General features: G+C 42.1%; 1 protein-coding gene across 1 annotated transcript in view; it reads right to left on the bottom strand.

The window, feature by feature from the left end:
- Positions 1-3,477: 3,477 nt before the first annotated feature.
- Positions 3,478-26,106, bottom strand: part of LOC309548361 (uncharacterized protein) — a gene marked incomplete at both ends in the record, with an annotated part of 147,016 nt that continues 124,387 nt past the window's right edge. The window contains one exon of the mRNA XM_082248299.1: positions 3,478-4,458. Coding sequence (XP_082104425.1) covers positions 3,478-4,458 — 981 coding nt within the window. The remainder of the gene's footprint in view (positions 4,459-26,106) is intronic.

Raw genomic sequence — 26,106 nt, 5'->3', positions numbered from 1 at the left:
CTCCAACTGCCATTGTTTGCCAAATTTCTTAACCTTCAATAGGAAGTAGAATGAAATAGATCAACTGGGAGGATCAACAAGTAATAAAAATGTTACAAGGGGAGACTCGGAAAAACAAAAACTTGTTTGCTAATGACCGATCTTTTAGACCCTGCAGGTCTCATTAACCTGTTGCCGATCACCCGCCACCTTTTTACTGCGGCAGTGTGGCTCTCCTGCGCAAACGTTGGTCGCGCGCCTGCAGCTAGGGGGCTAGCGTGCACGCTGCTGCCGGCATGTTCCTGCCCCACTCAGCAGCGGGGAAGCCAATGCATGGGTCAGGCGGCTCTGTTCCCCGCTGAGAGAGAAAAACGGTCAGATGTTGTAAACACAGCTGACCATTCTTCTCCCTGGAATGATCACAGAGTGCCTGTGATCCTTCTATATAGGAACACAGGTCTCTATGATCATTTCACAAGCCACACACCCCCACAATTAGAATCACTCCCCTAGGCTCACATTTGACCCCTTGATCACCCACAATGTTAACCCCTTCCCTGCCAGTGTCATTATTACAGTAACAGTACATATTTTTAGCACTAACACTGTAGTAATGTCACTGGTCCCCCCAAACATGTCAAAAATGTCAGTTAGGGGTCCGATCTGTCCGCCGCAATGTCGCAGTCCCACTAAAAATCGCAGATCTTCGCCATTACTAGTAAAAAAAAAAACGTAAATCTTTCCCGTAGTTAGTAGATGCGATAACTTTTACGCAAACCAATCAAAATACGCTTATTGTGATTTTTTTTTATACCAAAAATATGTAGCAGAAAACAAATTGGCCTAAAAATGTTAAAAAAATTTAGATTTTTAAATATTTTTTTTGAGAATGTTATATAGCAGAAAGTGAAAAATATTGTTTTTTGTTTGTCAGAATTGTCGCTCTTTTTTGTTTATAGCGCAAAAAATAAAAATCACACAGGTGATCAAATACCACCAAAAGAAAGCTCTATTTGTGGGAAAAAAAGGACATCAATTTTATTTCAATTGTCCATTAAAGTAGCGCTGCGCCGAATCACAAAATATGGGCTGGTCATTAAGGGGGAAAATCTTCCGATCCAAAAGTGGTTAAAAAAAACTGCCACCTAAAAAAACATCACATTGTCCCCTATGTGATGAAAGGAAAGTAAAACAAAAATTACAAATATTTTTATTTTTTTGCAAAAAAATTGGTTACACCCAAGCACATAAAATCCCCCCCCCCCCAAAAAGAAATTTTGAGGCCCTCCACCTCCATATATATGCTTATAGAAACGTAAGTGCATGCGTCAGGGGCACCTACGCGTGAAAATGTTGATTGCGATACACATGTTGCCATGCACACGGGAGTGAAAGCATTAATTCTAGCACCAGACCTCCTCCATAACACTAAACTGATACATGTAGGGGGATTTTTAAGCATTGTGGTCGGTAATTGGGTGCGCTAAAACAACAGTGATAAAGACCCAAATCAATGGGATGACAAAATCAATAAACATCAATTATAAATCATGAATAGAAAATAAATCTTCATAAACTAGTGACACTTGTGTGGTTCATAGTGGTATATCAACATAAACGAAAAGTTCATAAGTGTCCATAAATGAAGTGATGAATGAAACTGAAAATTGAAAACAACGTGCTTCCAAATCCAAAGTGTAAATCCACCTCCAAGTGAAATTCCTCCTTACCAGACAGAAGAAGTAAGATGCCAAAACATAACAAATGTGCTGAAAACAAAATGGAAATCCCACAGTACTCCAAATCGCCTTGTGAAAACACCTGAATTGGTCTCTTACCAGATAACAAATCAAAAAACGCTTGTGAATTGCTCCCAGAGAACACCATCTTCTCCTCCTCCTTCACATTCAAAAGAGTGTCTCCAATATGCCAAGCTGCCGGTCACTCTGTGTGATCTGATATGGAGAAGATCCCATGCTGTCCCTATGGTGGCCGTGTGTTCAGGATGGAGAAGCTGTTCAGCCTGCTGGAACCATAAGCATTGCCTATAGAAAATATAGGGGACTGAAGTTTGTTGCCATTTCACAGGCACACACAAATTTAAGGTTTGGCAAATTTGGTATCCATTTACTCAGCGCAACCTCTTTTATATTTTACCAAAACTTGGTTTTATTTATTGCATATGTTCATCCTAATATTCAAATGTTCACGTTAGTTTTTTTTTTGTTTTTTTACTTAAATTTTGTGTTTCCTATACCTTTAAGGTAATATCGGGTGACATAAATTTGAACTACCACTATTTTATTCTCTAGAGAGTCTGCTTTCAGAAAATATATAATGTTTGGGAGGTTTTACATAATTTTCAAGCCTAAAATGATTTTTAAACGTGTGCAAAAACTGCAAAAAAGGGGTCAGGCAGCAAAAAGGTTAAAGTGAACCCCAACTGGAGGAATGTCAGTCCTCAAAAGTGGTAAGAATGTGACAACACACTTCACACTTGGTAAGCTCAGAGCTCTTGCAGTTGTGCTGTGTGAATAGTCTATGGAGATGAATAATAGATGGACAGAGGAAGAAAATAACAAGGACATTCTTTCTTCACCAGATGGAATCCCTGAGACTTTCAGTAGAACCAAATGTAACACAAAGTAGCCAGCTGAAATTAAATGGTTCTGTTAAATGCATCCCATAAACAGCAGAAAGTCAGTGTTGAAGGCCTACAGCAGCTTAGAAAGTTACTTTCTTACTGAACAGAGACTTTTCCCTGGCTGGTGTCCCAACCACAGACCTGCCTGCAAATCTGTCATCCATGAGAGGAGATGAAACATGGAAAGGAGGCATTGATCATGGGAGAGGAAGTTTGGATAAGGTGAGCATAGCTGGAGCCCCAAAGCCTGGCATATGGTGTATCAACAGTCAGAAGAACCTGGAATGGACTCTCCCACTGAGGTTTAAGAGGCTTGGCAAGATGCCATTGGATCCCATCCTAGTCTCTGGTACTGAGGCAGTGTTGGTCATGTATTAGCTCAGGCAAGGAAGAAAACACTTGGGAACACGGCTCAGTTAGTGAATGATGAAAATGCATTACATGTTCAGGTAAAGCTCAATATAAAAAAAAAAAAAAAAAATATGAGAATCATGAGGAAAACAGTTCAGTCACTGATACTTATCTGAAAAAATAAAAATAAAAAAGGTATAATATTTACAGGCCTGCTAGGTGTGTGTCTGATGGACATAAGCACTACAGTTAGTGTATCCAATCATTACATTCCAGTTTGCTCACAGATTTTAGTTTATTTTTTTTCTAAAGTCACATTTTATCTTTTCACGTCTTCCCTAGCTTGTGGGATGACATTGGGGCTGTGAAACGAATGGGACACCAACAAATCCTTTATTATTCCTCCTTCTTCCAGAGTTTCCTCTCTGCAGCTGAAGCTTACAAATCCTCTGGTGATACATTAGCACAGCATTTACTGTATAATCTTTGTCACACTCAAAGCATTAAAATGGCTTCCTTCCAGTGTGAACCCTCTGGTGTGCGATAAGGATTGACTTCACTGTAAAAGCTTTGCCACATTCAGAACACTGATATGGCTTCTCTCCAGTGTGAACCCTCTGGTGTATGATAAGATGCGACTTCTGTGTAAAAGCTTTGCCACATTCAGAACACTGATATGGCTTCTCTCCAGTGTGAACCCTCTGGTGTCTGATGAGCTCTTTCTTGGTTACAAAAGCTTTGCCACATTCAGAACACTGATATGACTTCTCTCCAGTGTGAATCATCTGGTGTGTGATAAGATGTGGCTTCTGTGTAAAAGCTTTGCCACATTCAGAACACTGATATGGCTTCTCTCCAGTGTGATTCATCTGGTGTCTGATGAGCTCTTTCTTGGTTATAAAAGCTTTGCCACATTCAGAACATTGATATGACTTCTCTCCAGTGTGAATCCTCCGGTGTGTGATAAGATCTGACTTCTGTATAAAAGGTTTGCCACATTCAGAACACTGATATGGCTTCTCTCCAGTGTGATTCATCTGGTGTCTGATGAGCTCTTTCTTGGTTATAAAAGCTTTGCCACATTCAGAACATTGATATGACTTCTCTCCAGTGTGAATCCTCCGGTGTGTGATAAGATCTGACTTCTGTATAAAAGGTTTGCCACATTCAGAACACTGATATGACTTCTCTCCAGTGTGAACCTTCTGGTGTGTGATAAGATCATACTTCTGTATAAAAGCTTTGCCACATTCAGAACACTGATATGGCTTCTCTCCAGTGTGAATCATCTGGTGTCTGATAAGATCTGACTTCTGTGTAAAAGCTTTGCCACATTCAGAACATTGATATGATTTCTCTCCAGTGTGAATCCTCTTGTGTCTGACAAGATTTGACTTCAATGTAAAAGTTTTATCACATTCAGAACACTGATATATCTTCTCTCCAGTGTGAACCTTCTGGTGTGTGATACCTTTTGCCTCCATTGTAAAACCTCTATCACATTCCAAACAAGAAATAACTTCTGAAATGACTTCTCATATATACATGGGTTGGACTCTACAGTAAAGACATTGTCACTTCCAGAGCACTAAAATTACTTCTCGTTTGTTGTCCTCTGAGGTTGGATCAATGTTGAAGAGCATTCAAAACATTCATGACATTTAGAACACGGATAGGTCTTGTGTCCTGTGTGAATCTTCCAGTGAACTGCAATAAAGACTTTCAGTCACTTATAACATCCATATGGCTTGCTTCTCATGTAACTTTGTTGTATTGTTGTAACAAGACAAGCATGACCAAAAAATGGTTCATCAATCCACCTGTGCAGAAAAAAAACAGAAGTCAGAATTCTATAAAAAGGGTTAAAAATGTTGCTTCCTTTTTAACATTTATTATTAACTGCTTCCCGCTGGGCCTATTGTAATATGATGGCCAAACAGGAGCCCCATTGTTACATAGTTAGTGAGGTAGAAAAAAAGACACCAGTCCATCCAGTTCAACCCATGTGTATGTGTGTTTGCTGATAACCGTACATTGTATACCCCTGTATGTTGTTCTTCTTAAGGTGCCCATCTAATAGTTTTTTAAACTATCAATGCTCCCTGCTGATACCACTGCTTGTGGAAGAGAATTCCAGATCCTTACTGCTCTGACAGTAAAGATTCCCTCATGTAGTTTAAGGTTAAACCGTTTTTTTTTTTCTAGTTTTAGTGAGTGACCCCGTTTCTTATTGTATTCCCTTTCTCTGAAAAGTTTGTTCCCTATGCTCGGGTCACCAGTACAGTATTTGTACATTGATATCATATCCCCTCTCAAGTGTCTCTTCTCCAGAGAGAATAAGTTCAATGCTTGTAGTCTTTACTCATAGCTGATGTCCTCGATTCCCCTAATTATCTTTGTTGCCCTTCTCTGGACTCTCTCCAGTTCCAGCACAACCCTTCTGAGGATCGGTGCCCAGAACTGGACGGCACTATCTGATAAACTGTGTAACTCACTACACTCTCCCTGAAGGAATGTGGAATTGTGTGTAGGGCGAGTGTATTGTGTGTTAATCAGCAGGCTTTATGGTAGCGTAGGTGGTAGAATGCGGGGCTTGCAAGTGAGAGGCTGTGGGCTCTAATCCCTTGGCCAGTGGGTGATTAATATTAATTATGGATATTAATTAAAACCTTTTAAATTAATTATGGATGCGGGAACTAGAAGAAGCCCATTTGTCGCCATTCGGGGAACGGGCGAGCGGACAGTGTTCGAGTCGAACACGAAGCTCATTACTATGCACCCATTTGGGTTCTTTTTACCAAAGAAATGTAGCAGAATACATTTTGGCCTAAAATTAGGAAGAAATACAATTTTGCAAATAAATAACCTAACAGAAATGAAGAATGTGAATGTGTTAAAGATGAGGGTTTTCAGAGATCACCTAAATACAGAGTAGAAGAGAGTCAGACAGATAGAGTTGCAGAGGATGGGAGAGGCTCTGGAGAAGTCCTGGAGGTGAGGAGAGTATGTTGTAAGTATTTTACATTTTAAACTGGAAGAGATTGTCAAACAAAAGAGTTGCCCTGGCATTATTGCACCTCCAACAGGTAGGAAAGGTTGTGGGAAAAATGTTGTGCAAAGTTGGGGAATGTATTCCATCTGGTCAAAGGTTATATCTGGACTCCTGGAGACTGCTGGAAAAGGAGGATTTGTGAGCAAAGAATAGGATATGATCTCTTTCTGTCTGGGTGAATGTGTGACCCAAATCTCCTCCCATTTCAGAAGAAATAAAGTTGTGAAATCTCCATTTTGATTGGTAAGCAAGTGATGGGATATGGAAATTGTGTGACCTGTTGGCTGACTTCATCTTTTTTCCGGCATCATGGAAGAATGCATTGTCACCTGACCTGTCTGTAACGCTCATTAATAAATGTTTCATCAGTAAATGCATAATCTTTTGCCAAACACAATACGTATATATTCGTTGCAGTTTTGAAATGGTTTACCGGGATTATGATTGAAGCCTGCAATTCTGTTTCTCATAAAAGCGATCCGAATAGTAGCCGCTGGATCACTTGGATCACTTTTAAAAGCAGTGAGAGGGGTGTCCCCTCCCCCCCCCCTCCTGCTTCTCACCAGTGTTTCTCGGGCCTTCTGTTCTTACAAGTCAGCCTGGGAAATGATCCGACAGTTCTCTGATCACCTCTACAATCTAGGAGGACCGGAGTGACATCATGACATCACTTCCAGTCTAGGGTGGAGGTAACCAGGTTTGTTCGTTTTTTAAAGCAAAATATCAAATTTTTTTTGATTTTTTGCTTTCAAAGGTAGACCCCCGTTCTCTCCATAAAGAAGACTTGTCATCCATTAGTTCTGTTAAAAAGGATGTTTACATTTCTTGTATTAGGAATAAAAGTGATTAAAAAAATAAAAAGTCAATAAAAATGTAAATTAAAAAAAAAAGGCTTGCGAGCAGAAGTGAACACATTCTTAACCACTTAAGCCCCGGAAGATTTTACCCCCTTCCTGACCAGTGGGTATTTTGCGATTCGGCACTGCGTGACTTTAACGGACAATTGCGCGGTCGTGCGACGCTGTACCTAAACAAATTTGACGTCCTTTTTTTCCCACAAACAGAGCTTTCTTTTGGCGGTATTTGATCACCTGTGCGATTTTTTGATCACGCGCTATAAACAAAAAAAGAGCGTCAATTTTGCAAAAATAACAATATTTTTCACATTTTTTTATATGAAATTCCCCCCAAAAAAAGTAAAAATCTAAATTTTTTAAAATTTTCGGCCAATTTGTTTTATGCTACATATGTTTGGTAAAAAAAATCACAAAAAGCGTATTTTGATTGGTTTGCGCAAAAGTTATCGCGTTTACTAACAAAGGGAAAGATTTTTGTCATTTTTGTTGTTTTTTTTTAACGCGTAATGGCGGCGATCTGCGATTTTTTTGCGGTACTGCGACATTGCGGCGGACAGATCGGACCCTTGACTGACATTTTTGACACTTTTGGGGTTACCAGTGACATTTCTACAGTAATCAGTGCTATATATATGCACTGTTACTGTAAAAATACACTGGCAGTGAAGGGGTTAACTTTATTTGAGAGGGAGGGGCTGTGTGTGTCCCTAGGGGCGTGATTCTAACTGTGATTGACTGTGGCTTGAGGTGTAGTTACACTGATCAACGGTTCTACATAGTAGAACCGTATGATAAGTGTTTCTACACAGGGAGAACTGACATGCAGCTTGTTTACACAAGCTGCCTGCCTTTCTCCCTCTCCCCCGCCGATCGCCGAGTGACCAGCGGACATCGGGTCCGCCGGTCACACGCGCGGGGGGGTCCGTGACCGCGTGGGAGCGGGAGCGCGCCGCCGGCGGCGCGCGCTCGCTCCCCAGAAACTCCCAGGCTAGTGACATACTGATACGTCACTCTGCCTGTGAGGGGCTGACCGCCGCAGTATATAGTCGTGCGGCGGTCGGCAAAGCGGTTAAGTCACGCATACTGAATGTAAATGGTGTTTGCAACACACGTGAGGTATCATTGTGAACGTTAGAGCGAGAGCAAGAATTCTAGCGCTGGACCTGCTCTATAACTCTAAACATGTAGCCTGTAAAACAATTTAAATTGTAGGCTACGGAGATTTTTAAGTATCTTAGTGTGTCACCATTCCACGAGCACGCACTATTGTAAAGTGTAACATGTTAGGGATATATTTACTTGGCGTAAAGTTATCTTTTTTATATATTTTCCAAAAAAATAGGTTATATATTGTATAATTTTGTATTAAAATTCATTAAAGCATAATTTTTCGCAAAAAATTACGGTTGAAAAACTGCTACGCAAATACAGTATGAAAAAAAAAATTGCAGCAACCGCCATTTAGGGTCTCTGCTAAAAACAATATGTATAATGTGTGGGGGTTCTAAGTAACTTTCCAGCAAAAAATACAGATTTTTACTGATTTGCCAGAAAAGGCTTGGTCCTTAAGTGGTTGAGCTGGTTAGTTTCTGTCCAACTGAAGTGTTGGAGGGACAGCAGAATGTGGAATCTGCACTGAACCATACCAGGCCACGTGCCCTTAACATGAGAAGGGTACCATGACAGAGGCACCCTAGCAAAGCACCATGTCCCCATGTTGGTAGGGACAAGGCCTCTTTCCCAGAACTCTGGCCCAGTGGTTGTGGGGGTCTGCAGGAGGGGGTTTATCAGAATCTGGAAGCCCCCTTAAAAAGGGTCCCCCAGAAATCCTGCTCCCCTACATGAAGGAGTAAGGATTACATAGTATGCCTGGTTACTCATTTACAACAAAAACACAGGACAACACAATGAGAAAGTCCAATCAGCAAAAAACCTAACAAATCCATAATTATTAATGGCATCCAGCAATGTAGCTCCATCCAACGGAGCCAAAGAAAAACACACTGACAAGCGGGACTATCGGGAGTCTAACTATCGGGAGTCTAACGGGACTTAGAACCTATAAAATCACTTTGAAATACTGGGTCTGTAATATGGAGCATAGTTGGGATAACCCCATTTTCAATGCCTCTGCCTCTCAGAAATTTGGTTTCAGCAGCTAAGCCATCAAAGCTTGTGACCGAGAAGCAGGGTGAAAAATCGGATCTTTAGATAACAGATCTTGTCCATCTGGTAGAGGCCACAGAGCACCGGCTGACAGATAAACGAGGTCAGCATACCCCACTCTGCAAGGTCAATCCTAATCTATGAGAAGGACTTGCTTGTCCTTGCTTTCTATCCATTAAAGCTGAACTCCAGCTTTTGATATAATTTACTTATTTTCTTTGGGCCAGCTTGTACAACTATGTCCCTCACTAACATGTGAGGCCACTGGATGTTCAGTATAAACTGTATGTAGCTGAGGCTCAATGCATTATACGGCACTGTTCCGGGTTTATGCCGAGACTTCGTCTCATACCTGGAACACAGTACATTATCTGATCAGTGCTCAGCCATTCAGAGAAAGTGATGTATTCTAGCAATGAATATAAAGCTTCCTCTGATTGGCGGAGTCAGAGGTTGTGACATCATCAGCCCGCCTCTCTGACTCAGCCAATTCACTGCTAGAATACATCACTTTCTCTGAATGGCTGAGCACCACTGTGATATACCACTGTGTTCCAGGTATGAGACAGGAAGTCTCGGCTCGAACCCGGAACACAGTGCTGTCTAATGTATGTAGCCTCAGCTACATACACTTTACACCACACATCCAGTGGCTTCACAGGTTAGTGAGGAACATGGCCCAAATGACCTAAGCTGGCCCAATCAAACTATGTAAAAGTGTATCAAAAGCTGGAGTTCAGCTTTAAGTAGAGGAGGTAAGATCTTCAGAGGAGAAAAAGCATAGATTATGGCATACTGATCCCACTGTACTATTATTACCCCAAGATAGACATACAACCCAGAACAACTCCTGATGGAGAGACTATTCCCCCAGGTCCAGATGAAAAAATTTACAATTCTCCACCCCAGGAATGTGCACCATGGAGATTGCAGGCACATCATTCCAGAGGATAACCCGGACCCACGAAAACAACCAATCCATCAAATGGAAACCAGAGGAGCCTCCCAGGACAGGGGAGCTACCTGATAACCTCAGTTGTCCCTGATCCAACAAGCGCTGGATTCATGCAGTATTTTTCAATCGTTTCAGCCAGCTCTAACTGCTAGATACAGACCTACCTACGTTATGGTAAGTCTGCTTACCCCCCCCCCCCTTAGTGGTTTTGTGCAGTAGTTACTGCCCATTGAGCTCAAGAGCATGCCCTCATTTTTTAATTACCCTCCCACCCCATCCCTGTACCAGCTGCACCTCTTTTCTGGATATTTTGACCGAGTCCACCACCTAAAATCTCCAGAACACCTCCACCTTTCCCGACATGACCTTCAAACTTGTTTCCATCAAGGCTAGGGGACTAAATACCCCTCAGAAGAGATCTGCACTATTCAGAGAGGCTAACAACCAAAAGGCGGATATAATTCTAGTACAGGAAACACATTTTGCTCTGAATAAACCCCCCAAGTTCAAGCTGAAAAAAATCACAAGATCCTCTTAGCTTCGAACTCAAAAAAGAAAAATGGAGTATTAATAGTGTTCCGAGATTCACTACAATTCGTCATACACCAAACCATCGCAGACCCTCAAGGATGCTATTTAATTGTAAATTGTGACATTAATAAAATCCTGTACACTTTAGTCAATGTGTATGGCCCAAACAACAACTCTGCTTCTACAAACTAATTTACAAGAAAGTATCCCAAGTCAAACATGGCAGAACTATAATGGGAGGCAATTTCAATATTGTAGGAGAACCCAATATAGACACAAAGTCTTCGACCCGCCATCAACGCCCAGCTCTGAACCCCTTTCTTTGAGCAAATGGCTTATTGGATGGCTGGAGATGCCATCATGGATCAGAAAAAAAGACTTCTCATACTTTTCTTCCTCTCAACTATCCTACTCAAACAAACAGACACTCCAGGATATTACAGATTTGTTGATTAACCACTTGCCGACTGCCTAACGCCGATCTACGTCGGCAGTCAGCCCCTCACAGGCAAAGTGACGTAGGGCTACGTCACTAGCTTGTGAGGGTCTAGGGAGCGAGCGCGTGCCCCCGGAGGCGCGCTCCCGCGTGGTCACGGACCCCCCTGCGCGTGTGACCGGCGGACCCGATGTCCGCCGGTCACTCTGCGATCGGCGGGGGAGAGGGAGAAAGTCAGGCAGCTTGTGTAAACAAGCTGCCTGTCATTCTCCCCTGTGTATGAAGGATGATCATACGGTTCCACTATGTAGAACCGTTGATCACTCTTCATACATCTGAAGCCACAGCCAATCACAGTAGAAAGCACGCCCCTAGGGACATACATAGCCCTTCCCTTTCAAAAAAGTTAACCCCTTCAGTGCCAGTGTATTTTTACAGTAACAGTGCATATATATAGCACTGATTACTGTAGAAATGTCACTGGTAACCCCAAAAGTGTCAAAAATGTCAGTCAAGGGTCCGATCTGTCCGCCGCAATGTCACAGTACCGCAAAAAAAATCGCAGATCGCCGCCATTACGCGTTAAAAAAAAAACAACAAAAATGACAAAAATCTTTCCCTTTGTTAGTAAACGCGATAACTTTTGCGCAAACCAATCAAAATACGCTTTTTGCGATTTTTTTTACCAAACATAGGTAGCATAAAACAAATTGGCTGAAAATGTTAAAAAATTTTGATTTTTACATTTTTTTAGGGGGGAATTTCATATAAAAAAATGTGAAAAATATTGCTATTTTTGCAAAATTTACGCTCTTTATTTGTTTATAGCGCGTGATCAAAAAATTGCACAGGTGATCAAATACCACCAAAAGAAAGCTCTGTTTGTGGGAAAAAAAGGAGGCCAAATTTGTTTAGAAACAGCGTCGCACGACCACGCAATTGTCCGTTAAAGTCACGCAGTGCCGAATCGCAAAATACCCCCTGGTCAGGAAGGGGGTAAAATCTTCCGGGGCTTAAGTGGTTAAAACCATTGCATGGTCTTACCACACACCTGTTTCCATCTCCCTGGGAGAATGAACATCAGGACCATCACACATCTGGAGACTCGATACCTTGCTTTTTGCCAACCCTGGTAACATCCAAACCATGACTGCAGAACACAACGCCTTTTTGAACTCAATGATAGCCCAGACATTGACAGAATTGTTCTTTGGTCTACTTGCAAAGTGTATATGCGAGGAGTCCTTCTCAAATTGCACAGTAAACTTAAAAAACAGAGGATGTGGCAAATAGGGATGATCGAACCCGAACATTGGCTGTTTGAGGTTCGGCCGAATTCCGAACTTTTTGCTGAAAAAGTTCGGAATTCGGCAACCAGAACCGACCAAAATGCAATGGGACAGGAAATGGGCTTTAAATGCCCGTGATTGGACCAGAACCATTTGTAAAAGCCAATTGAGGGGACAGGAGAATGCTAGGAATGTGATTGGAGTGACTAGGGGGTCCAGAGGCAAATCATTAGTGAATACACCCCCCAGTATATAAGATCGCCCCCGCTAAATTCTTAGCATTGTAATACAGGGACATGGAAGAGAGTGGAAGCAGTTCTGTTACTTCTGCTTCAAAGTGTCATTTAGCAATTATTAGTGTCAGGAAAGGGATATCTAGTGTAGTTAGGATGCTTTTTTCCACTTTAGTTAGATGCAAAAATATAGTTTCTGTAGGGAAAGTGTTAAGTGCCAGGGTGACCGTAGTGTAGTGTAGGGTGAACTGACTCTGACTGCTATGGCAGGGTGACCAAACTCTTCCATGTCAGAGTGACCGCTATAGAGAAAAGATTGTTTCTCTTAGGTCACTTACAGAACACCGATATGGCTTCTCGCCTGTCAGCCTGCTTTTTGGCTGCAGGCGTTTATATGGCTTTTTTGAGGACATGTTTGGAGTCAGGCATGACATCTGAACTTGTGTATAGGGGTATATATACACACATACTTATATGTATATATACACCTAGACATATATAGGTGTGATAGTAGCAGAAATCTATGCTTGCGCTAATTAAATAATTAACACCAATATGGCTCCGCTCCTATCACACCTATATATGTGTAAGTGTAAAAATACATATAAGTATGTGTGTATATATACCCCTATACAGAAGTTCAGATGTTTTGCCTGCCTCCAAAGACCCCAAAAAAATGCCCAAAAAAAAAAACGCCTGCTGCAAAAACACACCTGGGCGTTTTTGTAGCTGGCTTTTTTGTGCATTTTTTGGGGTCTGTGGAGGCAGGCAAAACATCTGAACTTCTGTATAGGGGTATATATACACACATACTTATATGTCCTTTTCTGCCATTGCGTTTCTAATAGGAAATCCGCCTGACTTACCTGTGTGATCTGATATGGAGGAGATCCCATGCTGTCCTTATGGTGGCAGTGTGTTCAGGATGGAGAAGCTGTTCAGCCTGCTGGAACCGGATCTAAAATGGCTGAAAACAGTGTGAAACAATGGGAAAGTGTTCCAGGGACAGGAAGTGACATAAACTGGAAGTGACTTGGGACAGGAAGTGATATGTAACAGGAAGTGACATAGCACAGGAAGTGACATAGAACAGGAAGTGACTCGGGACAGGAAGTGCCATAGGAAAAGGAAGTGACTGGGGACTGAATAATGCAGAAGTTGCAGTATAGAAAGCAGACACTAGAGAGGGGGGCGTGGCCGGCTGTGAAGGCAGATGGAAGCTGCTGCATAGAGCTCTCTGATAACGGGCTCCCTGCAGTAAAGGAAAGCGACTTTCAGCACTCCTGAGGGATTGAAAAAACACCCAAAAGATGCAGCAATCTAGCGGGAGGATGGGGAAGAGGAAAGAAAGAGGAATTCCCCGCAAATTAGGGGACTTTAGGAGCCCGGCCGGGACTCCAGGAAAATACCAAAATGGCGCTGACTCCTCCCCCTCTCATGGCAATGCTAGAGAGCAAGAAATGAATGCTGAAGAAGGAGAAGGATCACAGAATGCCCCAAATGAATTCAGTCTGCAGATGCAAGATGACACCAGCAGCCCTCTAAAGCAGAAGAGGAAAATCACTCCCTCCAAAGGAAATGTAAGTGATATTGATCATGATCATGACTATGATTTCACACGTGCTAACAATCCATATGATGCAAAATTAAATGCAATACCCACCACAGGCCAACCTATATCAGATTCCACAATTAAAGACATAATAATGTCATTAAGAGGAGCCCTACAATATGATGTGATGAACTTTATGCACCAATCTAAAAAAGAAATAGACAACCTTGGAGAGAGAGTGGACTATGTAGAAAATAAAATGTGCGATTTCACCAATGCACATAACGATCTAGTTGACGCACATTTCGAGCTGGAGGATGAGATTAAAAATCTTAAACTGAAAGTAGCAGATTTGGAAGACAGATCAAGAAGGAATAATGTAAAATTCCGAGGCATTCCTGAGAACATAAAGCCTGCTGATCTGAAAAGCTTCCTAAAAGAAATGATTTCCACACTGCTACCTACGATTCCCCATCAGGAACTGATGATAGACCGTGCACACCGGTTACCTAAACCCGCACATATACCGCAAAGGCTGCCTAGGGATGTTATTGCCAAAATCCACTTTTTTCAAGTAAAAGATCAGTTGATGCAATTTGCACGGCATAACTCACCTCTACCAGATCCCTATGCAGGAATAATATTATACTCAGATCTTTCACAAGCAACTATACAAGCACGCAAGAATTTAAACACGATTACTAAAATTCTAAGGAATCATAAAATAATTTACAAGTGGGGATTTCCTACGAAAATTATGATAGACCGAGATGGAATGACGAATAATATCACCAACATGGAAGAAGGCCTGAAAATTCTAAAATCGTGGGGCTTATTACCAAAAGATGACGAGAATGCGCTTGGCAAAGGTCCACCTGAGAAAATCCCACAGCAATGGCAAACAAGTAACAAATAAAATATTTCACCTATAAAAGGAGAATCTTTCCCATTTACCATATATTTTTATGGTCACACGCAGGAAAAATAGGATATTATCCGCCCTCAGGTATTGAATCACTCAGGGAACCCCATGTCGGGGAGTTTTCTTTTTCCTTGTTCTCAGTTTGTTTCTAACTTTTCATTAACCCCAATAACCAGTACAGTCCTAATGTACACAGGAGTTAAATTACATCTCCCTTTTTACCTTTCTACACCTATGGTTTATGGTTTTAGTTCTACACTACTTTCAGAAAATTACAGGGTACAACACTGCCACCTACTGGATGGAACAGGATCCAACAATGAAGATCTCAATATATCACTTTTCTCTTCGAAACATCTACTAATGCTAGTCTCCATCAAAAAACCTTACCAATCTAATGGGTCTTAAATTCTTGTCAATTTATGCAAGAGGTCTCAACAGCCCGTATAAGCGTAAAGCTCTATGGAATGACATTTTAAAACATGACAGTGACATTGTCTGCATACAAGAATCTCACTTTGCAGTAAACAAAGCACCAAAATTCTCTCATCACAAGTTTCCGCATATCTTTGTCTCCAAAAACACCAAGAAAAAAAAAGGAGTTATCTTAGCAATAAAAGACTCTGTGTCCTTTCAACCTCTGGAAATTAAAACTGACTCTCAAGGAAGATTCATCATACTAGTAGGAACTATTGAAAACACAGAATATACCATAGTTAATATCTATGCCCCCAACAAAAACCCTCATCAGTTCATACAGAAAGTAATATCGAAGGCACGGAAAATACAAAAGGGACACCTTATTATATGTGGAGATCTTAATGCACCATTGGACCCCCTTATGGACACCTCCAAGCAAGGACACACTAAAAGAATTGGCCTAAACAGTATTTTTCTAATGAGGATATGTATGATCCCTGGAGGTGCCTTCATTCCACCGAAAGGGATTACACATATTACTCCCATGTTCACAAATCTTATTCCAGAATAGACTATTTTATTACAGACAAATTATTATTGCAGAATATAATCAATGCTCAGATACACAATATCTCTTGGTCTGATCATGCCCCTATAACAATGGAAATCAAAATAGGACAACCCTGTACCAATAACAGAGTATGGAGAAACAACACTTATATCCTTTCCCAAGAAAAACATTTGTCCATGCTAAAAGAAAAACTTAAAGAATTCTTTGTAATTAACGATAATGACTCGGTGGAAAACACCACATTATGGTGTTCTCATAAAGCCTATATTAGAGGTCTACTAATCCAAGTAGCCGCTAGGGAAAAAAAAAAAGAAAAACGACACAATAAATAAAATATTAAAGGATATCTCGGTACTAGAAGAAAAACACAAAAATACCCCTAATGATATAAAACTAGAACAACAACTCAATAACCTCAAAACAGATTTAAGAATAATTTTGATAGAAGATCATGATAAATACTTAAAAAGACTGAAATTAAACTACTACTCCCAAGGTAACAAAGCTAGCAAACTATTGGCTAACCAACTACGCCAACGACAAATTAAAAATAAAATTAGCAAAATAGTTCATCCCAAATCAGGTAAAGTAAGTTATAACCCCCAGGAAATAGCTGATACCTTCTCAGAGTATTATGAATCCCTGTATAATCTTAAAGAGGACCTACACACCCATCAACCCACATGTGAAATGATATCTGACTTCCTAAAAACAATAAACCTACCTGAAATATACACCAAGGATCTGGAATCACTCAATGCCCCAATATCAGAGTCAGAAACCCTCACAGTTATTAAATCATTACCCAAACATAAAACCCCCGGGATTGATGGATTGTCTGGAGAATATTATCAAGCCTTCAGCAACATCTTATCTCCATATCTAACCAAATTATTTAACCAAGTAGCCAAATCTGGAAAATACCCCAAAGAGATGTTAGAAGCACTAATAATTACCCTTCCCAAACCAGGAAAAGACCCAACCTCACCCATAAATTATAGACCTATATCATTACTCAACGCGGATATAAAAATCTATGCAAAAATATTAGCGAACCGACTAAATAATATAACATCATATCTTATTAGTCCAGACCAAGTAGGTTTCGTTAAAGGAAGACAAGCCCCTGATGGTACTAGACGAATGATAAATCTAATTAATCATATAGAAAATAGCCAAACTCCCGCGATTCTCTTAGCATTAGATGCAGAGAAAGCTTTTGATAGAATGCATTGGAAGTTTATTTCTAAAACTCTAGAACAATTTGGAATCAAGGGATTTATACACTCGGCCATTATGACTTTATACTCACAACCCTCAGCTAAAGTGTTCTCCTCAGGTTTAATATCCAAAAGCTTTAATTTGACCAATGGAACCAGACAAGGTTGTCCACTATCCCCAATAATATTCTCATTAGCAATAGAGCCTTTAGCGGACTATATACGCAATAACCCCGATATTAATGGCATTAAAATAGGGCAATATGAACATAAACTGGGGCTATTCGCAGACGATATCATACTAACAATGACAAACCCTGACACATCTTTACTCACGGTTCAAAAAATACTAGATCAATATAGTAAAGTCTCCTACTACAAAGTCAATCAAAACAAATGCTATGTCCTACCTATGAATATTGAGAAAGATCACATTAAAAACCTGCGTGAGAAATATGGCTACAATTGGGATGATGTATCTATATCATATCTAGGTATACAATTGACATACCCAACCTCCAAATTATACCAAGTTAATTTTCCCAAACTCCTAGAACAAACTAACAAAGACCTACAACATATCCAAAACGTTCAATTATCATGGGTTGGTAAAATAGCAGCCTTTAAAATGCAAATACTACCTAAAATCTTATACTATTTCCGGTCCCTCCCCATCCTGATACCCCCCAAATTTTTCACGCAGATGAATATTAAATTAAAATATTTTATATGGAATAACAAATTGAAAGCGTGTTTGTAGCAAAAATTGTAAACAAAGAGTACCACATCCCTAATTCATATGTAAAACACTGGGAAAAATATCCCAGTAAAGAAATCCACAGCCGAAACCTGAGGTGTACAGGTAAGTGCTGGGGTTGAAAAAAAAGGAAAAAAGAAGCAGAGGAAGAAGAAAGGGAAAGCAGGGATAAGCAGAATGGAAGGGGAGGACCAGGAGGGACAGGGGAGAGTGGGAAAAAAGAGAAGGAAGACAAGGAAGGGGGGAAAAAAAAGGGGAAAAATGGAGGGAGAAAGGAGAAAACACAGAGCAAGAAAAAGAAAGGCAAAGAAAAAAGGAAGGAAGAAGCAAAAGCAAAGTGACCCTGGGGTCAAGAAGTAGATATGAGGGCTAGTGGGACTTTAAAGGTACCAGGTATTCAAATTGATAAAGACATGGTTAAAAACATCAAATATTTATTGACATAGCATGTTTAAAAAAAAAAAAACCGACAATACAACATTGATACATATAATTCTGACATATACAGAAATGGATATGTAAGACACAAGGCAAGAAATGAATGATGGTAGTCAAAGGGTCCAATGCTGAACATCAAACCATTCCCGACATGTTTCGCGGGCAACAGTGCACCGCTTCTTCAGGGGAATAAAAATACATAACTGTGCAATGCCTTTTAGTATCCTGTATAATACAGCAACAGCAAAAGAAATTTGTTATTGGTTCAAATACATATATAAGTATATATAACATCAAATATAAGATGCGTGCAAATGTGAGGTATCGAGGTACATCCGAGACCACCACCACATGGGAACCCACCACCAAACCAACCTTATTTATATGGAATAAGAAAAAACCCAGAGTAGCATTCTCAATATTAACTACTCCCAAAGCCTTAGGAGGAATGGGATTGCCAGATATAAAAAATTACTACTATGCATCACTATTAGACCAAATGAAATTCTGGTTCTCCTATCATGAGGACAAACTATGGACAAACATTGAAAAAGAGATCACTAAAGGACACAATCTATTTGCCCTTTTTATGGCCAAAATTATAATACCCAAAAAAATAGTCATACCCAACTTTCTTTCTATCAAATCAACACTATTAGCATGGAAACATATCCTATCCAAAACTAAAACTGGAAACGTATACTCGAAAGTAGCATTACCTACAAGACTAATAGACTACTATAAAATAAGATTATCGGCCGAAGAGTGGATAAATCAAGGTTACCATTATTATAATAACCTTCTGTTGCATCTCAGGAGTGTTGTGGAGGATAAACTAAGGAAATGCACCCGACTAAAAGATCTGAAACTCGTTGATAATATTGATATTCCCATGGAAATATGGCAATTTTTTACAGGCCAAAACTCACCAAAAAAGAAAGGGATAAAACTATTCTTTAATCTACTTTCCTTTTCCAGTAATAAAAATCCTAATATGACTAAATGGGAAAAGGATCTCTCACAAAATTTTACGTGGGAACAATGGCAAAAAGCATTATTGATTAATAATAAAGCATCCTCATGCATTGAGCATTGGGATAATTCACAAAAAATTCTAAACAGATGGTACCTGACACCATATAGATTATCGAAAATATTTCCTTCTGCCTCCCCGATATGCTGGAGATGTAATGACGTAACAGGAAATCTTCACCACCCTCTCTGGGCCTGCAAGAATTTAATAAGTTTCTGGAAATCTATTTCTTCACTTATAGCCGAAATAACCGGTAACCTGACAGAACTGACACCTGCGATGGCACTATTGGGAATAGACCTAGATTTATACCCAATATGTTATAGAACTATAGTAGCACACATTCTAATAGCTGCAAGACTTACTATTGCTAGTATGTGGAAATCTACCGAATCTCCCAACCAGTCCAATGTAATTACCAGACTGAATATACAAGCACAGTACCAACTGCTTTTATCATACAAAAATTCATCTACTAATAAATGTAAAAAGAAATGGCAAATTTGGTTAAACAACCCAAGAGCCTCTACTTACCTAAAGAAATGTGATATCTAAATCTCCATTATAGTTCAGATCAATTGGTTCCAATGTCCCATCCCTAATAAACCTTAGTACACGGCAACCAATCCGCTTACAGATAGTTCCCATTAAGGGTAGGCGGTTTGGGTATGCTGTGTTTTATTTAATCATTTTTTTCTTTTTTATATATATATATCCTTTAATCGTTTTTTCTCATCTAACTGTTACCTGGTACTCCTGTAATTCTCATAATTTTCTTCATTTTCTTAACTGTTGTTCCATGTACCAAGCAATGAGTCAGAAGTAACAAATAATTGTAAATGTTATTGTTGAAATTGTTAACTTAAAATTCCAATAAAAATTATTTAAAAAAAAAAAAAATACACCAATGGAATATTTGTATTTAGGACAACTCCTGGTGAATGTTGTTGCATGCTAAATTGTTGCAACAGACAAGAGTCCATCTTTTTGATATTGTATTTTGTCATTAAACATTTTTCTTTTTTTTTTTTTTATACATTTTTATTGGAATTTTAATTTAACAATTTCTTTTTTTTTTTAAGTAATTTTTATTGGAATTTTAAGTTAACAATTTCAACAATAACATTTACAATTATTTTTTACTTCTGACTCATTGCTTGGTACATGGAACAACAGTTAAGAAAATGAAGAAAATTACGAGAATTACAGGAGTACCAGGTAACAGTTAGATGAGATAAACAATTAAAATATATATATAAAAAACTGATTAAATAAATTTCCCTTTTTCTGATGTCGATATGGGATTCCATTACTGGCAGAAGGAAATAGGAAGTCATGTGGTGTTCCACTTCCGGGTCCCGTATGAGTATGGACCGGAAGTACTTCATAGTAAAGTTTTTTTTTTTTATTAAAGCTTTTCAAATACATCAATAGAACATTTATAATAAAACAACTCCTAGTAAATATTACTACATGCCATATTGTTGCAACAGACAGTGTCCTTCCTTTGCATAGTTGCCAACATTTGAAAAAAAATTTCCAGGGACACTTTGCAGCACAGCTATCAATTACTTACCACACCCACTTCCCTGAAGCTCTGCCCACTCTGCATAATTAATCTCCGCCTACTTATCATCAGATTATAGGGTCTACTCAATAAAGAGAGGATTACAGGAAATTGAAAAGGGAATTTCAAACTTAAGGCCAAAGTAGCAGAGTTGGAATAATTCTCCCATTCAGCTGCACTACTTCTCCTCACAATTCCCTGCAATTCTAAAATGTGAAATGTGCTCAGGTCAGGTGTGACCATAGAAAAAATGTAATATGGAAATATAAAGTGCAAGGTGTAAATAAGTATGATTATACTATCTGGTATAATTAGGTTTTATCGTACTTATTTACACCTTGCACTTTATATTTACATATTACATTTTTTCTATGGTCACACCCAGGGCTGATGTTAGAAATCATGGGGCCCCCAACCCCCTGATCCTGCTCATTGACTACCTCCAATGCGATTCGCAAAAAAAAAAAACACAGAAAGAGATCGGAGGGTAGTTGGGTGTAAACAGACAGCTGAGTCCATTTACGCCCGACTGCCCATAGAGCAGAGTTGGCTCGATCCGTGGCCGCTCTGCATAAACTGAGTGGATAAGGACCTGTCATCCATCCGCTCTGATCAGTGGGAACCAATGGACAGATCCCCACTGAGCTAAGTGGAGTCCCCCTTGTGTGATTGGGGCTAAGGACGCATTTCACTGTCCTTCAATGATCATCATGATCGTCACTTGTGTCAATCTGAGGAGGACTCATTTGGCATCTCCTGTATGTCAGTGGGATGAAGGAGGGGAACTTGGCTCTGTTGGAATGCATGAAACTAAGGGGCTCTAGGGGAACTCGAAGAGAGAAAGGGGGCTAAAAAGAATTTAAGGGCTAATTTGGATGGGAGGCCATCTATCGTGGTGTTTGACAAGCAGTAAGGGGGCAATAAGTAATTTACTCACCGCCTGTTTTAACTCTGAAAATGCAGACCCACAATGCCCCAGCCATGTTCATTGCACACACTTGCAGGGGAGTTGTGGTGTACCCCATTCATGGTGACATGTCATTTAATTTTTGCCATCGAAGTGCACTAGTGCTACATCTCCTTTTTCAGGTGGGGTGGTCGGGGGTGGAAACATTTCAGCTCATCTGCCTGCTTGTACTGCCCCACATACCTGTGTTAATGAGCCCCTAAGGTCTTCTTTACAGGTATGGTCTCAGATCTGGACATTCCTCTCTAGGGGTCCTCAAACTGACTGTCTGCCTGATACCCTTTCCATCCCAGATGACTTTTTATCTCTTCCAACTGTTCAGCAGTTGTACTGAGCTGCTGAACAGTTGGAAGAGATAAAGTCATCTGGGATGGAAAGGGTGTCAGTGATGGGAATGGTCAGATCTGAGACAGGAGTCTGCAGGATGTGAGGGGAGAGCAAACAAACAGGAGAAAGTGAAGGGGGGAGAATCAGTGATTGTCTAATTTTACCGGGAAGATGTAGAGACTTGCAGTACACGGAGAGAGGGGGAGTAAAACTGGATGAGAAAGGTGCTGCTGTAGCAAGAGTCAGGAAACAGTGAAAATACCATAGCAGATGTCCCTTCTGTCCCCAGTCTGGCCCTGCAGCCATGCACTATACCTGACATTTCTGTGTGCACTGCTGGCTGCTGAGTCTGTGTCAGAGGGAGATGGATGGACATGGACTGCTGGCTGCTGAGTCTGCGTCAGAGGGAGATGGATGGACATGGACTGCTGGCTGCTGAGTCTGCGTCAGAGGGAGATGGATGGACATGGACTGCTGGCTGCTGAGTCTGTGTCAGAGGGAGATGGATGGACATGGACTGCTGGCTGCTGAGTCTGTGTCAGAGGGAGATGGATGGACATGGACTGCTGGCTGCTGCGTCTGTGTCAGAGGGAGATGGATGGACATGGACTGCTGGCTGCTGAGTCTGTGTCAGAGGGAGATGGATGGACATGGACTGCTGGCTGCTGAGTCTGTGTCAGAGGGAGATGGATGGACATGGACTGCTGGCTGCTGAGTCTGTGTCAGAGGGAGATGGATGGACATGGAGTGCTGGCTGCTGAGTCTGTGTCAGAGGGAGATGGATGGACATGGAGTGCTGGCTGCTGAGTCTGTGTCAGAGGGGGATGGATGGACATGGACTGCTGGCTGCTGAGTCTGTGTCAGAGGGAGATGGATGGACATGGACTGCTGGCTGCTGAGTCTGTGTCAGAGGGAGATGGATGGACATGGAGTGCTGGCTGCTGAGTCTGTGTCAGAGGGAGATGGATGGACATGGACTGCTGGCTGCTGAGTCTGTGTCAGAGGGGGATGGATGGACATGGACTGCTGGCTGCTGAGTCTGTGTCAGAGGGAGATGGATGGACTGCTGGCTGCTGAGTCTGTGTCAGAGGGAGATGGATGGACATGGACTGCTGAGTCTGTGTCAGAGGGAGATGGATGGACATGGACTGCTGGCTGCTGAGTCTGTGTCAGAGGGAGATGGATGGACATGGACTGCTGGCTGCTGAGTCTGTGTCAGAGGGAGATGGATGGACATGGACTGCTGGCGGCTGAGTCTGTGTCAGAGGGAGATGGATGGACATGGACTGCTGGCTGCTGAGTCTGTGTCAGAGGGAGATGGATGGACATGGACTGCTGGCGGCTGAGTCTGTGTCAGAGGGAGATGGATGGACATGGACTGCTGGCTGCTGAGTCTGTGTCAGAGGGAGATGGATGGACATGGACTGCTGGCTGCTGAGTCTGTGTCAGAGGGAGATGGATGGACATGGACTGCTGGCTGCTGAGTCTGTGTCAGAGGGAGATGGATGGACATGGAGTGCTGGCTGCTGAGTCTGTGTCAGAGGGAGATGGATGGACATGGACTGCTGGCTGCTGAGTCTGTGTCAGAGGGGGATGGATGGACATGGACTGCTGGCTGCTGAGTCTGTGTCAGAGGGAGATGGATGGACTGCTGGCTGCTGAGTCTGTGTCAGAGGGAGATGGATGGACATGGACTGCTGAGTCTGTGTCAGAGGGAGATGGATGGACATGGACTGCTGGCTGCTGAGTCTGTGTCAGAGGGAGATGGATGGACATGGACTGCTGGCTTCTGAGTCTGTGTCAGAGGGAGATGGATGGACATGGACTGCTGGCTGCTGAGTCTGTGTCAGAGGGAGATGGATGGACATGGACTGCTGGCTGCTGAGTCTGTGTCAGAGGGAGATGGATGGACATGGACTGCTGGCTGCTGAGTCTGTGTCAGAGGGAGATGGATGGACATGGAGTGCTGGCTGCTGAGTCTGTGTCAGAGGGAGATGGATGGACATGGACTGCTGGCTGCTGAGTCTGTGTCAGAGGGGGATGGATGGACATGGACTGCTGGCTGCTGAGTCTGTGTCAGAGGGAGATGGATGGACATGGACTGCTGGCTGCTGAGTCTGTGTCAGAGGGAGATGGATGGACATGGAGTGCTGGCTGCTGAGTCTGTGTCAGAGGGAGATGGATGGACATGGACTGCTGGCTGCTGAGTCTGTGTCAGAGGGGGATGGATGGACATGGACTGCTGGCTGCTGAGTCTGTGTCAGAGGGAGATGGATGGACTGCTGGCTGCTGAGTCTGTGTCAGAGGGAGATGGATGGACATGGACTGCTGAGTCTGTGTCAGAGGGAGATGGATGGACATGGACTGCTGGCTGCTGAGTCTGTGTCAGAGGGAGATGGATGGACATGGACTGCTGGCTGCTGAGACTGTGTCAGAGGGAGATGGATGGACATGGACTGCTGGCGGCTGAGTCTGTGTCAGAGGGAGATGGATGGACATGGACTGCTGGCTGCTGAGTCTGTGTCAGAGGGAGATGGATGGACATGGACTGCTGGCGGCTGAGTCTGTGTCAGAGGGAGATGGATGGACATGGACTGCTGGCTGCTGAGTCTGTGTCAGAGGGAGATGGATGGACATGGACTGCTGGCTGCTGAGTCTGTGTCAGAGGGAGATGGATGGACATGGACTGCTGGCTGCTGAGTCTGTGTCAGAGGGAGATGGATGGACATGGAGTGCTGGCTGCTGAGTCTGTGTCAGAGGGAGATGGATGGACATGGACTGCTGGCTGCTGAGTCTGTGTCAGAGGGGGATGGATGGACATGGACTGCTGGCTGCTGAGTCTGTGTCAGAGGGAGATGGATGGACTGCTGGCTGCTGAGTCTGTGTCAGAGGGGGATGGATGGACATGGACTGCTGAGTCTGTGTCAGAGGGAGATGGATGGACATGGACTGCTGGCTGCTGAGTCTGTGTCAGAGGGAGATGGATGGACATGGACTGCTGGCTGCTGAGTCTGTGTCAGAGGGAGATGGATGGACATGGACTGCTGGCGGCTGAGTCTGTGTCAGAGGGAGATGGATGGACATGGACTGCTGGCTTTGCCTCTGCCTGCTGCACGGGCCTCTCGCTCCCAATCTGCCCTGAGCCGGCTGCCGTTCTTCTGTGGATTCCCTCAGCACTTGCTATAAAGGTCAGATGGCCCCTCCTGCCTCCCCCACTGGCCGGGACAAGTCCCAGCAGTGTAAATTAGCCGGGACAAGGTCCTATTTGGCGGGACTGTCCTGTCAAAAACGGGACAGTTGGCAGCTATGTCATGAGGCTCTGTTAGCTCTCTCGCAATGTTTTGAAATTTCACATATTAAAGTGATGAAGGAAAATGCATTTTATAGCTGGTCAACCATCCAGACATATCTCATTCTCAGATGTATGAAAAATGGGATTTATTCACTGCATGGTCAGAGTGGAATAAGCTGGTGGGCTGTGTAGAAGCCATCATGGAGCCACCATAATCTTTCTGCCAAGGGGTACCTGGAACGGCTGCTATGTTCCCAAGAAGGGCATATGAACACAATAGTAGAGAAATTTATGGTTTGACCATGCCTACGAATATCCACCCTAAATGTGGAAATGGTGGATATAACTGCCTTTAAAATAGGATATCTCCTGTATTTCCTGAAGAAACAATCAAAACCCATAAACTGTGTAGACATCTGTGATTTCCAATGAAACTGATTAAGCCTTTAGACTAGGGGTGTCCAATTTTCATTGCAGGCTGCATAAGCATTATGGTCGCCCTCAAAGGGCCTGTTGAATCTGTAAGATCAGATGTCCAGAGCATCCC

Source organism: Pelophylax lessonae (genome assembly GCF_965119305.1).
Source record: "Pelophylax lessonae genome assembly, chromosome: 2".
NCBI classification, from domain to species: domain Eukaryota; kingdom Metazoa; phylum Chordata; class Amphibia; order Anura; family Ranidae; genus Pelophylax; species Pelophylax lessonae.
Note: the sequence above shows the minus strand (reverse complement) of the source record. Positions and strands in the feature narration are given on the sequence as shown.